At 38.1% G+C, this 14,153-nt stretch overlaps 1 protein-coding gene across 2 annotated transcripts in view; it reads right to left on the bottom strand.

Annotated features, from left to right (window-relative positions):
* TRABD2B (TraB domain containing 2B) overlaps positions 1–14,153 on the bottom strand; it is a 339,123-nt gene that overhangs the window by 105,212 nt on the left and 219,758 nt on the right. For both annotated transcript variants that reach the window (XM_067467891.1, XM_060773465.2), the window contains exon 3: positions 5,886–6,032. In XM_067467891.1, the coding sequence (XP_067323992.1) occupies positions 5,886–6,032 (147 nt within the window). The remainder of the gene's footprint in view (positions 1–5,885; positions 6,033–14,153) is intronic.

Below are 14,153 nucleotides of genomic sequence, written 5' to 3'. Positions count from 1 at the left end.
AGTTAATTCAGCTAATATCGTCAGTATATAACCACAGCAGTTCAAGAGACAGCTCTTCTAGCTGCAGCAGTTTTTGCACCCCATTCTCTGGAAACATAGGTCTGTTTCTCTTTAGGGACAAAGCTGTATGCCAGCTACTTTCTGTGGTATTATTTATAAATTTGAAGGCAATAAGGTAATATACTCCTACAGCATGAAAAATGTATTCCACATAGACATATATTTTTAAATGTTGATAAACAAGTATATCATTTCTCGCACAAGTGACGGTTTCACTTACCACTCAACACTATTCCTAATGAGTATATAGTATATGAGGCTATAGTTTCATATTGGTTGTAATAAGAGAATTCCAAAGATAGTTTTCATTGCCCAGATTTGGAAGTTGTCCAGATATTCAGCTACATTTTTATCCAGCACTGGAGTGGAGGCAAATTAATGGTGCAATTACGGCTTATCAAGACCCTTAAATCTTTAAGGACAGATCTGAAAGCAGGATGCTGTGATAAAATATTTCAGTGGGCTACGTGGCAACAGTTTTGAAATTTATCAACAATGAGTATACTGTAATGAAACACAAATGCTCTCCTCTGAAGAGAGACAAAAAGACAGGAGCTGTTTTCTTTCTACAATGTGCTGTTAAATCAATGAAAATTTATGCTGTCTAGCAAATAATAACAAAACAAGCAGGTTTTGTTGGTCTTCTGCTTCTTTCCAGTAGGGTTCAAGCAAAATCAGGGGAAGACTGGTTGGGAAAGCTTTAATGTTCTAAAGGAATAATGTGAATTGTTGGCACGCCTCTTCTTTGCGGCAAAATGGTGTTCTATGTCATGTACATTTTTATTATATAAGAGTAACCACATGACATTAAACTTCTTGTCAATTATTATAAACAATTAAACAGATCTCTTTAATTATGTTTCAACAATATTTTTCTTTTTACTTGCTTTTTGTCTTGATTTTGTATTTTTCTGTTTTAGTTTGTGTAAGTCACCTTGAAATCCAGTTTTGAGAGCAGGAAAGTAACAATAGAAATATTCTTGTCTGTCTATTTAACTATAGAAGCAATTGAGTGAAACTGAAGCTTGGAGGTAATCTTAGAAATATATACAATTTTATACAGTTGGCGGAGTTACAAGAATAGAATACTATTCTATTTTTAGAATAGTACCATATTTTATACAGATATATAGGTGCTGCTTCCCACTTCTTCTGACTGAACAGATGCGGCATTTTATGAATGAACTTAAAATGCCCATCTTAAGATTAAAAAGATCATTCAACCTTACAGCTCTATAGTAAACTAGCATAAGAGCACCAGTCCCCAGCGCATCAACAACAGTTGAGTTTCTTTTTCCCTATGTACTCCTGGGAGTAAGATGGCCCATAATCCTACTGATAACATATATTTGCATATAGCAGTATTTCTCAACCTGTAGGTCTCCAGATGTTTTGGCCTTCAACTCCCAGAAATCCCAGTCAGTTTGCCAGCTGTGAGGATTTCTGAGAGTTGAAGGCCAAAATATCTGGGGACTCACAGGTTGAGAACCACTGGCATATAGTACTTTACCATTGATACATGGTTTGACCCAACAAAGGACTGCGCTTTTAACATATACCTCCAATACTAATTAAATTCAAATATGTAACATTTTCCTAATTAAACCAATGGTTCAACATAGGCAAGATTGGGAACCAATAGAAAAACCATAATAAAATAAAACTATGGAAATTCACACAGAATCACCTTTAATATTCTGAAGTGACTAGAATCGTGCCTATTCTATTTACTTCAACTGTTTGGAGCAGGAGTTGATGCTTGAATCAGATTTAGAAATACACACACAATAAATGCATGCATTTGGTTTTTCTGTGGGCTAAAAGTGCTGGAAGACAAGGTAGGCCAGTTGGATGACATAACTGTGAGAAGGAGAATGTGTCGTCTCAAGACGTCAGAGCAGGATCACCCTGCTAGATCAGTGACCTGAAAGAAGACTATTTCTCTCCATCCAATGATATACTATTTCACCTAGATCACAATTCCATTTGGCAAAAATTGTCAAGAGCTTGTTGAACTGGCATTGACCAGCTGAAGTTTAGGATTTAGGAATATTTTCACCCTGTTGGCACCGTGGCTTTCTCTATGGGCAATGGCAGACTTAGCTCTCATAATACAATATCTAAACTTGGCTACTCTGTCACCAGCCCATTCTTTGTTACTGGAACTTAGCCCAGTGAGACACTTTGCTCTTTTAGCAAATCACTAAGATTTTCTGATGAAAAAAGGTTCTGCCAGCAGAACAGTCTTGTGCTTAACCCTAACTCCACACAGCCATTGCATTTGTGAGGTAGAATGGCTGTCTTATAGGGCACCATAGGCATTCCTTTTTTATCTTTATTTTTAAAGACTCTTTGGTTCCATAACATTTTAACTGCCAGCCCAGAATGTCTGCAGTCAATCTATCAGCTGGAACATACATGAGAGAGTACGTATTTGTAGAAGTGAGCATAAGAAAGTGATCTGCTTCCTGTTTTATTCCTCTGACATGATCCAACTGAATACACTTTACTTTGTTCAGACTTTCTGAGTTTAAATAAGGAGTTAAGTAACTTAGGGAAAAGCATGGAGAAAAGATGTAACAGAAACATCACATCCATTATTGGTTATTTGGTACAGGATTTCTAAACATTTTTTCCTGGTGGAAATTAAAAAGTAAGCCAGCGGATAATTCAATTTTAGAGCAAAACGTGTGTTCTGTTCCTCCTTTTGTAAGGGCTATGTAAGATTTTCCATATGTAATGTTGGTGTAAGATTTTTTTTCACCTCTTGACATAGATAAATGTGTTTGCTTATTGTTTAGTGAGACCCAGAACCTCTCTGGCCGAGCATTTTAGAGGTCTCTTCCCTAAACTATAAGCCCCAGAATTCTGCAGGAGGCAGCAACCAGATTTAAAATGGGATGCATATTCTTGCTTACTCTTCAAGCTCTAGTGTGATAAGTCCAATTATGTTACTGAAATGAGACAGCTAGGCTTTTCAATTACTCACTTCATACTTGTAGATAGGACAGTCTATTTAATAACCCATATCTATACCACTGGCACCTCTCCCAAAAAAATGCCACCCAAAATCTACATAGCAGTCTGCTCCTCATCATTCCCAAAATGTCTGATAGCAGAGATATATCTTTACCTGCCAGAGAAAAGAAAGTAGGATAGGACCATCCTATGAGACTTCAACCACCTGCTGATCATGGCAACCCCATTTCATAGAGTTTTCTTAGGCAAGTAAGACTCAGAGGTGGTTTCACCAGTTCCTTTCTCTGAAATATAGCATACAGTACCTGATATTCATTGGTGATCTCTCCGTCAAGTACTAACCTGAGTTGAATCTGCTTACTTTCCAAGGTTAGATGGGATCTGGTGCTTTCAGGGTATTTAGGCAACTTAGGGTCCTTCCACACAGCCCAATATCCCAGAATATCAAGGCAGAAAATCCCACAATATCTGCTTTGAACTGGATTATCTGTTCAGATAATGTGGGATTTTTTGCCTTGATATTCTGGGATATAAGGCTGTGTGGAAGTGCTCTTAATCTGAAATATGATTCACAAAAATCAATTGGTTTAAAAGTAAATTGATGAGGCAATGATAACCAAGTATTTAAATTAAATGGTTCCTATTTGCTTATGCCTTACTTTTTGGCCCTGCCAAACACTAAGGAAAAGTTTTATTTGTACAAGATAAACATGTGCTCATAGCCTGATCCATGTGGAACTTGCAACACCTCTGAAGTATTTACAAGTTCTGTAGGATACCAAAGATCTAAGAGAAAACAAAGTGTTCTGCCTAAACTCATGTGACACACACATTATTACTGGATTATGGCCTATATGGGAAGTTATTTGGCCTCATAGCCTATTTACATAATGCTCACTTCCTCTTCAAATACAAACGAAATTATTACAAAATCTTTTGTCCTAATAAGGGGAATTATGTTCAAAGGCCTTCCAAGTATTTGTAATTAACTTTAGTTTATGCACACATTCCTTTCAAAGCCTTTGAGTCACCCTCCAAGCCAAAACACACACACAGCTACTCTAGAAAAACAGTGGTAATATCTCATTGTCTCTCAAGGAAACAGAAGACATGTGAGGAACAGGTGTAGGGAGGTCAAAGTGAAGTCTTGGGATCATAAGAGGAGAAGAAGGTTGGCAAGTCAATGTAATTCAGTTTGATCCCTGTTACAGATGGTACTCTTTGGCACACTTGTACATGTGCTCTAATTGGTTCCACATTTGATGCAATAAAGCCTCAAAGCTATGCAATCACTGGAGGAACTACAGTTGCAATAATAGGAGTGACCTTGTGTTCAAATGTTGCAAGACTCTTATGACCTCATAACATGGACTTCTGGCTCAGTCCTTGGACACTTCCAGGATGGAACCAGGACAGAGTCCTTCCAGAATGGAAGTGTCCTAGGATGGAGACCTGAGAACATGGTTGGCTACTCGTGTTCTCATAGCCTACAATGGGGTCAATCCGGGGGAAGCCAGGAAGGGATAGTTTCCCCCATGTGATGGGGAAAATGGAGATGAGGGTGATGCGGGCTGCAGGACTATGGTTTCCTCTGGTGTCCCAAGGATTTGCCACACTACCAGGTTAATTCCCTTGCTGTCATCCCTGTTAGGGGCCTCAATGTGAGAAGGTCTCTAGTTTGCTACAAACTAAGCAAAGTACCCTTCTGGAAATTGTTTCCTCTCATGTGCTTCAAGACTGCTGGCAGACATCTAGATATGTTGCTTTTCTTTGGTTTAATGGAAGTGCCAGGATCTCCTACCAGGCATCATATCTTATTCATTTATTTTGAAATCCTACTTTTTCCCCAACTCTGGGGCTCAAAAGAGTTTAAAAGTGACAATGTGCTAAAATCTCTCATCAATACAAAGAAAATGAAATATCATAAAACAATATATTGATAAGCATATCAATTAAAAACCAAGAATAGATCTAGGAGTCTTGCTGAACATGAGCCAACGGTGTAATGTAGAAACTAAAAAAAAAAAAAAAATCTCTAGGCTGCATCAATAGAAGAATAGTGTCTAGACTGAGAGTTGTAAGGGTACCACTCTTTTCTGCTTTGGTCAGACTTCACTAGGAAAACTGTGTTGAATTCTGAGTACCACAGTTCAAGGATAGTGACATGCTGGAACACATCCAGAAAAGAGTAACTAAAAAGATCAAAGATTTGGAATTCAAGTCGTATGAGGAGCACGAGGAAGTGAAGAGCTGTACAAATAACAGTTTTGCCTGTGTGCCTACGGTGCTTCGTGTGGATGAATCCGAAAGCACTGGGTTGAAGAGAGAAAGAATACTGGCTCTCCTCAACCCAGTGCTTTCAGACAGATGAGTGAAGTGCCAGAGCTGAAAATGGGGCAAGTGCAGAAAGATGCACGAAGAGGGAAGCCTGGAGTTTTTCCTACACTAGTTAGACTGTTTACAGTGGGGAAGCTGTCTTCCTCCAATGGCTACACTGTATTCAGATAATCTGCAAGCAGTACATTAATTTTTTCATTGCGTAATAGTTGTACCCCCTTTCTTTGACCAAAAAAAGTGCGGTGAAATGCAGTATTTCCAAATACATGGACTCTTTCCATACACATACTCTTACCATACTACCCATGATGTTAGGCTACCTTAGAAGAATGTAATGCTATAGGTAGATTGCCAAAATCCTGAATCAGACAAAGCAAACTTTGAAACTGATGAAGGAATGAAGCAGTCAAAGCTTTGGCCAGGCATTTCTAGATTATATCTAGATTATAGTTACATTTATACATATTTATATTTTCCCTTCATGTAGGGAGATTATGAAGGCAACATACCTGTGAAGTATCATGATTGAATATGACAGCATTGAGATCTCCACAGTTGTAGTGTTTGATAAGATCTTCAGTGGTGTACGGGGCCTGTAAGCTGCCTGCTCGAAGACTTTCATGCTGTAGTAGTGTTTGGTTCAAAGCGAACAGCACCTGTACACACATTGAAAACAAATGCAGTCCATTTAGGTGATACTATTTAAAGTGATGAACAGAAAATATGCATGAATAGGTAAAAAAGGGTGCAAAGTATGCTGAGAGGCATTTGGGGTAGAAAGACACAAGGACTCTATTTTCTATGTACAGTAAGTACTTCCCTCCTGCTAGATGAGAATGTAAACACCCTGTCAAATGTTTGACATTTTTCTGATGCAAAATATAAAAAAAGTAATCAATGGTTTCCAACTCAAAATATGATCTTCAACATAAGAATTTCTTTACTTCCATTACTGGCTTTCTCGCTTACAATTGTAAAATTGAGAACCCAGGGATTTTTTTCTTGAATACCACTGAATATATATTTTAAACATTTATGCTAGTTTGATTAATCTTCAATGAAATTTATTAATTTATTAATTTAAAGAAATTAAAAAATATAAAACTTTACATTGTTAAAATAAAAAAGTCACAAGTTCCCTTTTTTACAAGTCCACATTCAGTTCTTTTTTGTCAAGTACACTGTCAAGCATCAGCCTCTCAATACTATTCTTATATTTTGCTGATTAGACTCAAACTGTGTAATACCAAGATTCAGCTTCTGCAGAACAGGTGATTTCCCAAGTCAGCACTGTCTAAACCCAATGAAGACTCACAAATGGGAAGCAATTGGCTCTGTGAAGAGCCATCTTTGATGATGGCAATGAGAGGGGTTTTCTCCTTCCTTCCTCCCACTCCTCTTTGTATTTCTTCAATTTATAATGACAAAGAAAAGTAGGATGAGTTGAGATCAAGGAGGAAGAAGTGGCCCGTGGGGAGAGATGTGTGAACGTAGTAGGCAGGAGAATTGAGGAGGGCAGTGGTAGTAAAGAGAATGTAGGAAAAGGCTTCCTATGGTGTTGCATTTCTGCTGCTTCCAGCTTTCAAGACTATTGAAAGCTATCATATGCATAATCATAAATGCTGGTGATTGGCTCGCTACAGGCTGCAGACCATCCTGAAAGGTCACTATGCAGCCACATCACCACATCTGAACAATCTCCATGTTAGCCAGAGGGATATAAAATAAAAGCTCAGCAAAAGACTGTGATTGGGAGAAAGGCAAACTAAAATGAGTACATCTTGGAACTATTTTCCTGACAGTTATCTACTATTTAAAATTAGTTCCAAGATGGACTCATTTTAGTTCAGTTTTCTCCCAATCACAGCCTTTTGCTGAGCTTTTATTTTTATTAGTCCAGTGTTCACAATCCACAGGAAATCCTGGGATGAGCTCTTTCCTCTCCAAACTACTTACCTCAGAAGGTAAGAAATCCTTTAAATCTATGATTTCTGCAGCCTGTTTAAATTAGAGAGATGTTAATCTCATATTTTATGGGTCATATAAGATGTTAAAGCCTAGACTGAAACACAAGGGGAAACTTTTGGGTTTCTGAGTGGGACAATTTGCAGAAAGACTAGAATAAATAATTTATTTGGCTTCAGAACCATACATCTATTCAGGTGTTGACCTCTCAGCACTGCTGATTTCAAATTGTGTTTCCAAGATTTGCTCCCCAACAGACTTAAGGTAATTTTGCTGCACAACTGCTGCTTCCCCTGTTTGGGGGCAATATTAATTATATTTCTATGATGAAGTCATGTTCAGTTCTTTGTAAGTTGCACTTGAAAAATGTTAATTACTCTTTTGGCACATTATCTCAGGATAAATACTTTTATTTAAAAAAAACCCACCATCTTTGCTGTTTATTTAAAAGATACACACCAACACCTTAAATCAAGAAATAGTTTTCTAAGATCTACAGAGATACTTGCAGGAACACCTCAGCAAGTGAGAGTTCAAAAGTGGCAGGCTAAAACCCTGAACCTGAATCAGTGGCTGATACCAGATGAGAAACTCCCTCCTGGGAACACAGAAGACTGGGCGACTTGGAAGGCACTGAACGGACTGTGCTCTGGTATTATGAGACGCAGAGCTAAAGAAATGGGGTCACAAAGTGGAGTCTACGACATGTGAGTGTGGAGAAGAACAAATCACAAACCACCTATTAAAATGCAGCCTGAGTCCTGCCACATGCACAATGGAGGACCTTCTAATGGCAACACCAGAGGCACTCCAAGGACATTTAGTATAACACCAAGGTTTTTTTTAAAACCAACTTGGTGTTTTTTTTAAATACATTACAACTGTACCCTTGGTTAGCTTCTGATACAATAAATAAATTTAAAAGAAACCCACTACTTTAATAATTTCAGCAATGGTGATGCTTGAAAAAAAAAATTTTCTACTCATCTACAGGGAAAATAAAAGGGTATTTGATTATTTTCTGTTTAATATAAAGACAGCTTGTAAATTTGGTGGTTACTTCTGGGATTGCACTACTGGCTGGAGGATTCTGGGAGCTGTATTCCAAACACAGATGCCCAAAGCTCTGAAGTAGAGCATAGCACACTCCTTGCAGGTCCACATCTTTCACAGCTTCTTCGTGCCACTCATTTCTATTAAAACAAATGAGAAACCAGGCTGAATTATCTTTCCTGTCATGGATGTAAAATATTTTGCCCTAAAAAAGTCCCATACATGAGATGTAACAAATACAGTGGGCTTTTGATATCCAGTGGGGTTTGGTTCAAAGGCCCCTATGGATACCAAAATCTGTGGATTCTGAAGATCCATTAACTACATTATATACAATGGTGTATTAAAATAGTGTCCCCTATTTTAAATGGAAACATCAAGATTGGCTTTTTGGAATTTGTTTCAAGCCATATATGGTGGAATCCATAGATGCAGAATCTGTGGATACAGAGGGGTAACTGCAAAGCAAACAAGGGCAAGTCATCTGAAACTGCTTGAAGTAGTTATGCTAATCTCACCAGGATTTGCTTCTATGCTAATGCAGAAGTTCCATTGCAAACACTTTAGTCCATAATGATTTCTAAGAACCACAAAGAACAAACAAGAGGGGCAGGAACAAAAACCAAAATTGCTGTGGTGGAGAATTCCTCTCACATAAGAAATATGCACTGGGTCACAATTCTGTCTTCAGAACAGACTTAGGGAATCCATATAAAATAATAGAAGAGCACCTGTAAAAAAAAACACGCTACTGTGATTTCTCTTGCCCTTTTCTAACTGGGCAACTACTGAAGAGGTAAGTGCATTTTTAACTGCACTCCACAGATACCTGCCTTCAGAATAGTTCCAATAAAACCAACAGAGCCACTTCATAATTAAATGGATTGCTGACTCCAGCCTTTGCTTGTTTGGCCTTGAAATAATAATAATAGAGATTGGGAGTTCAGTTTGCTCAAAATGCTTTCAAAGAACATAGAACTTCAGACCAAATTACTGCCTTTCCAATTAGGAAGAGGCAGAGAAACATGTGCATGTGTACATGAGTTTTGTTCCGAGACCTTTCAATAAAGGTCAAGTCTTTAGCAAATTTAGACCATGCTATTTTTAAGAAATATATACTGAGCTATTCAGAATACCACCTATTCTATGGAACCATGTGAAGCAATGAATAAATCATAGTTTTGTTGAGCCACAAAATCTTTAGTTCCAGGTTGAAAAGAAACTTGAATTTGGTTTCTTTAAACAGGGTAATTCTACAGAGAATTGACAAGTGGAATGCCAAAGCAGTCTGACCTGGACCTTGAGTTCTTCAACAACTTTTAAATAACAGTAGATGCTGGCAGGTTTAGGACCAGGGGGCAAAAAAGGCATTCACCTACCAGCAGATATTTTTTGCTTCCGTCCATGAACCTGATCCCATACCAAACCATAATACAATTCTATACCTAATATACCAGAACATTTTACAAAATCCACAACTATTTAAAAAAACCCAGGCAAAATGAAAACAATAGGACATGTTCAGAACACAGACAAAATTCTGGGGTTTGAAAATTTTCTTGCAATGGGCTAATAATGACAACTCTGACTGGAGAGTTTGCATATTAGAAAGTTCAAAAAGCATATCAGCATAGAGTGCTTTTATAAAAATACAGAATTTCTTTTGAACACCCCCTCTCCCAACATTTACAGAGATAGTCATTCTGGTATCATATCCTCCTGGTGGGGTCAACAGGACCACACACCACTGCTCATCCTGCAGAAACACTGATGTCCTTCTGAAGAGTAACACATAGTGTATGAGGTATGAGATACTATCAGAGTCTACTGAAGGAGTGCCATGACTGGGTTTCTTGATAGACTGGAGAACATTTGAGCAGTGGTGGTAAGGAAGAGTATCTCGTTGATAACTTAAAAGCAAAATTGGGCACATATGTAGACATATGTTATTCATGTGCAATGAAATGGAACAGGAGGAGATTCAGACTTCATCTAGTCCTGGACTTCTCCAGTCATGGGGAGAAAACAGGTTGGATTTAGGCTTTGTTGAGTCATGAAGAAAATAAAATTCTAAATCCATTCTTGGGTCAATCAAAATGTAAAACCTTACTAAATACCAAGGTAGTTATGTGTTTGTATAAATCCAATAATTCTATTAGCTTCCTGAAGGAGGCTAGTTTTCCCTCATCACCTTTAATGTGCTGTATGCTATGACAGGGGGTTGACAAGCTGTGAAAGCCATCTAGATGAGGTCAGTGTCAAGGAAACAAACTCAGAGAAACAGGTCCAGAGGGAGCCACTTAAAAGACTCCCCCAGTGTCAGGGAGAAAGCCTGTCTGAATCTAACATCCCACAATAAGGAAAGAGTTTGGTTTCTTTAAAGGGACAGTTAAGGAAGCAAAACCATGAAATCGTCTGCTAGAATTTCTGTTTGCAAAATCATGCCCCCTGTTAAAGTTCCTCATAAAAGGCTTTTGCCTAGTTGGTTCCATATGTTCTCAAAACCTCATCATTATTGCTGCTGAAAGGCAGGAGTAGTTAATAGGCTGTGGTTTGGCAGTGACCCGCAGAGACCTTAAGACCTTGATTTTTCCCTTTCAAATTGCTAATTAACCAGTTTAATAAAATGGTTTGAATATGACCATACAATTCTACTTAACCACTATGCATTCTACAGTATGACTGGAATTATTTTTATGCCAGCAACATGTAGCCTTTTAGCTTGAGTTTGTAAATACTGTGTTTAGCAAATGGAAGATCCAATGAAAGAGAGGTGACACATCCAGTATCTTATGCATGCAGACCTTAATTGTATCCCAAAAACATTCAGGGAGAGCAGGGGGAGCTTTTTTTTAAGGACTAAGACTCCAACCTGTGCAAGAAATGCAGAACACAGTACTTAATGACAACATACCTCCACCTCCCACAAACTGAATATCCTGGCACTCCATTCTGAAGAGGAGAATCAGATGTATGCCCACATAGACACTTCACCTAACAGACTCTCTGTTCACACCTGGTTGTTCTAGTCTCTTCTCTGAGCTTGGCCATGCACAAAACAAGGCATTTGAAGTCCTGTACTTTTTGACCATGGAGGGAGAAAGGCCTTTTCTTGGTCTCTATCCATCCCAGAAACCTGCTTTATATACTTTCCTTTATGTTTTTCTCCTCAAAGAAAACAAACAAAATTTCCTAATAGACTGTGACATGTTTGTTTATCCACCTCTGAAGAAGCGTCATAGTTTTCTATTTAACATTATCTTGTGGTAATTTACTATAAAGTGATTTGGTCTAGAATTTAGCGCAAGATTTTTTGAATCTTGTATTATGACTTTATGGGAAACTTATGGGATTTTAATTCCATTATATCTGAGTAAATTTACTTCCTAGGGCACACTACAGATTAAAAGTCACATAAGGCCAATTTCTGTGAAAAATACTGGTTTCTGGGAAATAATTTTCACGGAGACTATGCTTGAGTGGGAAAGGCTACCTCTCTGTCCACACAGTTCTACTTATAGCTCATCAATTATAGTTTTAAGAGTACATTTCAAACCATACCAATTCAATCTCATATTTTGCATAAACCTATATTAGGGTTAGGAAAGTATAGTCCTTTTCAAATTAATGTGTGAAAGATTGTCTATTTTATAATCAATCAATGCCATGAAACTGAAGAAAGAGGGTATAGAGTTATAACACCAAACCTTTTATTTCTGATGTTCTCCTATTTAGCTTAGATGTTGAAAAAGACTAGCCTGCATTTCCATCAGTGAGGAAATGTCTGCTAAGAGGGAAAAGGCACAGACGTTCCTCATTTCTTTGCATTCCATGGCCTTGACAGGAAAAGTCTGTGGAGAAACCCAAAAAACATCCCCACCCCCATAGTAAGATGCCAAAGTCAGTGTTTCTTGTTTCTATTAGTGAAATTGGTATGAAATTTCTAAGGAGCTCGAAGAAATATTTTTGAGGTTGAACAACAAGGTTCTCTGACCACAAAACAATTACTAATTTGTAGGCAACAATACAAACAGCTTTATAATAAACATGCTATCGACATTGATTTTTCCTGTGCTGTTACTTGTCTGAGTCAGTTTTGTTGCATATGAAAGGCACCGAGAATGGGAACCTATGGTTTCAAGACAATAGTAGTTTGTTTAAAAAAATAAAGTTACTTTTATTTAACACAACAGAATACAATAATTCCTTATTTCTATACGGCTGACACATTTGTTCTCCCTCTATCCCTGTTACTACCCTCCCCAATTGTAAATTCAGACCCTATCTCTGTCAATCACCAAACATGTAATTGTCTCCTGAAAGTGGCATATATGTTGATCATAGCTTTCAACATTCATTTTTTCCTAATTCTTTCTTCACATGGAGTTTTTTTTTTGCCCTGCCCACATTCCTCCCGATGCTTCCTCCTCCTCCTCAAGATGCTTCCTCCAAGACAGAGAGGAAAGTGTTTGCTCTCCCCCCCGCCCCATATGATGGGGGAAAGGGCAATGGGGCAATGCACATTACTGTCCTTTCCACCATTTGATGGGGACAGGACACCAACACCCTTTGTCTCATCCCCACAATATGATGGAGGAAGGAGGGGGGGCATGCAGGGGGCCACGAGGCACACTGCACACCTGCTGTTTTCCCAGTGACTGCTTGAGAAATGGCACACCATTTGAAGAGGTCCTAGATCCAGCAAAGGTTGTTGTCCTGTATTGCCTTCATTATTATAAGGCTCCTTCTACACAGCTGTATAAAATCCATATTGAATTGGATTATATGACAGTGTGGACTCAGATAATCCAGTTCAAAGCAGATATTGTGGATTATCTGCCTTGGTATTCTGGGTTATATGGCTGTGTGGAAGGGCCCTGAGTCAATGATCTTGCTGCCATGTTTTGAACTTAGGTACTTGTGACAACATTTCAGGACCAGCCCAAGATTTAATCAGAATTAATCTGATTTAATCAGAATTAATCTGATTTAATCAGAATTAATCTGATTTAATCAGATTTAATCCAAAATACCTGGAGGGCTGAAGTTTGCCCATGCCTGGGTTGACCCCACCAAGCATCTTAGACTTCTTCTACACTGCCCTTTATCCCAGGATATGATCCCAGATCTGCTTTGAACTGGATTATATGAGTCTCCACTTTCAGATAATCTGGGATAAAATGATAATCTGGGATCAGATCCTGGGATATAGGGCAGTGTAGAAGGGGGCTCAGATATCAAAACAGCCACAGAGGATTTGAAACACACCTCTTCTTAGAATTTTTAACATGGCAGTGAATTAATGTTTATGAGTTAAGAGTTTTCTCTTTTTAACTATGCTGCAATTTCAATTCCATGCTGTACATACAAGGCTTTCTTTCCTAGTGTAAATTCCACACAAAAATCTCTGCAGTATTGACCTGACAAAATAGCAATGAAGGATGCTAGAGAAAAAAATTTCACCATTGAATGAAACTGGATAACTACTTGGGTAAGCAATTAACTTGCAGGGGTGGGACTAATTCCCAGAAGGTTTCCTCAATCAGTGTTTGGGTAATTCATGTATTTAACGTACTCTCTTTAACATCCATAACTCACTCACCGATGGATTAGGAATTAAAGCTTTTTTTCAGTTCAGAGAGTATATTTGTAAATTACAGTATTTCTCTTTTTATAAACTGACCATTGCTCTTTGGGTTCTGAAGGGTATAATTGCCTGCAATCTGTGAAAACATTCTGTAACAAAAGGAATACAAAAG

Source organism: Anolis sagrei, chromosome 4, assembly GCF_037176765.1.
Source record: "Anolis sagrei isolate rAnoSag1 chromosome 4, rAnoSag1.mat, whole genome shotgun sequence".
Classification (NCBI taxonomy): Eukaryota; Metazoa; Chordata; class Lepidosauria; order Squamata; family Dactyloidae; genus Anolis; species Anolis sagrei.
The sequence above is the reverse complement of the archived record's forward strand: the minus strand, read 5'-3'. Positions and strand labels throughout refer to the sequence as shown.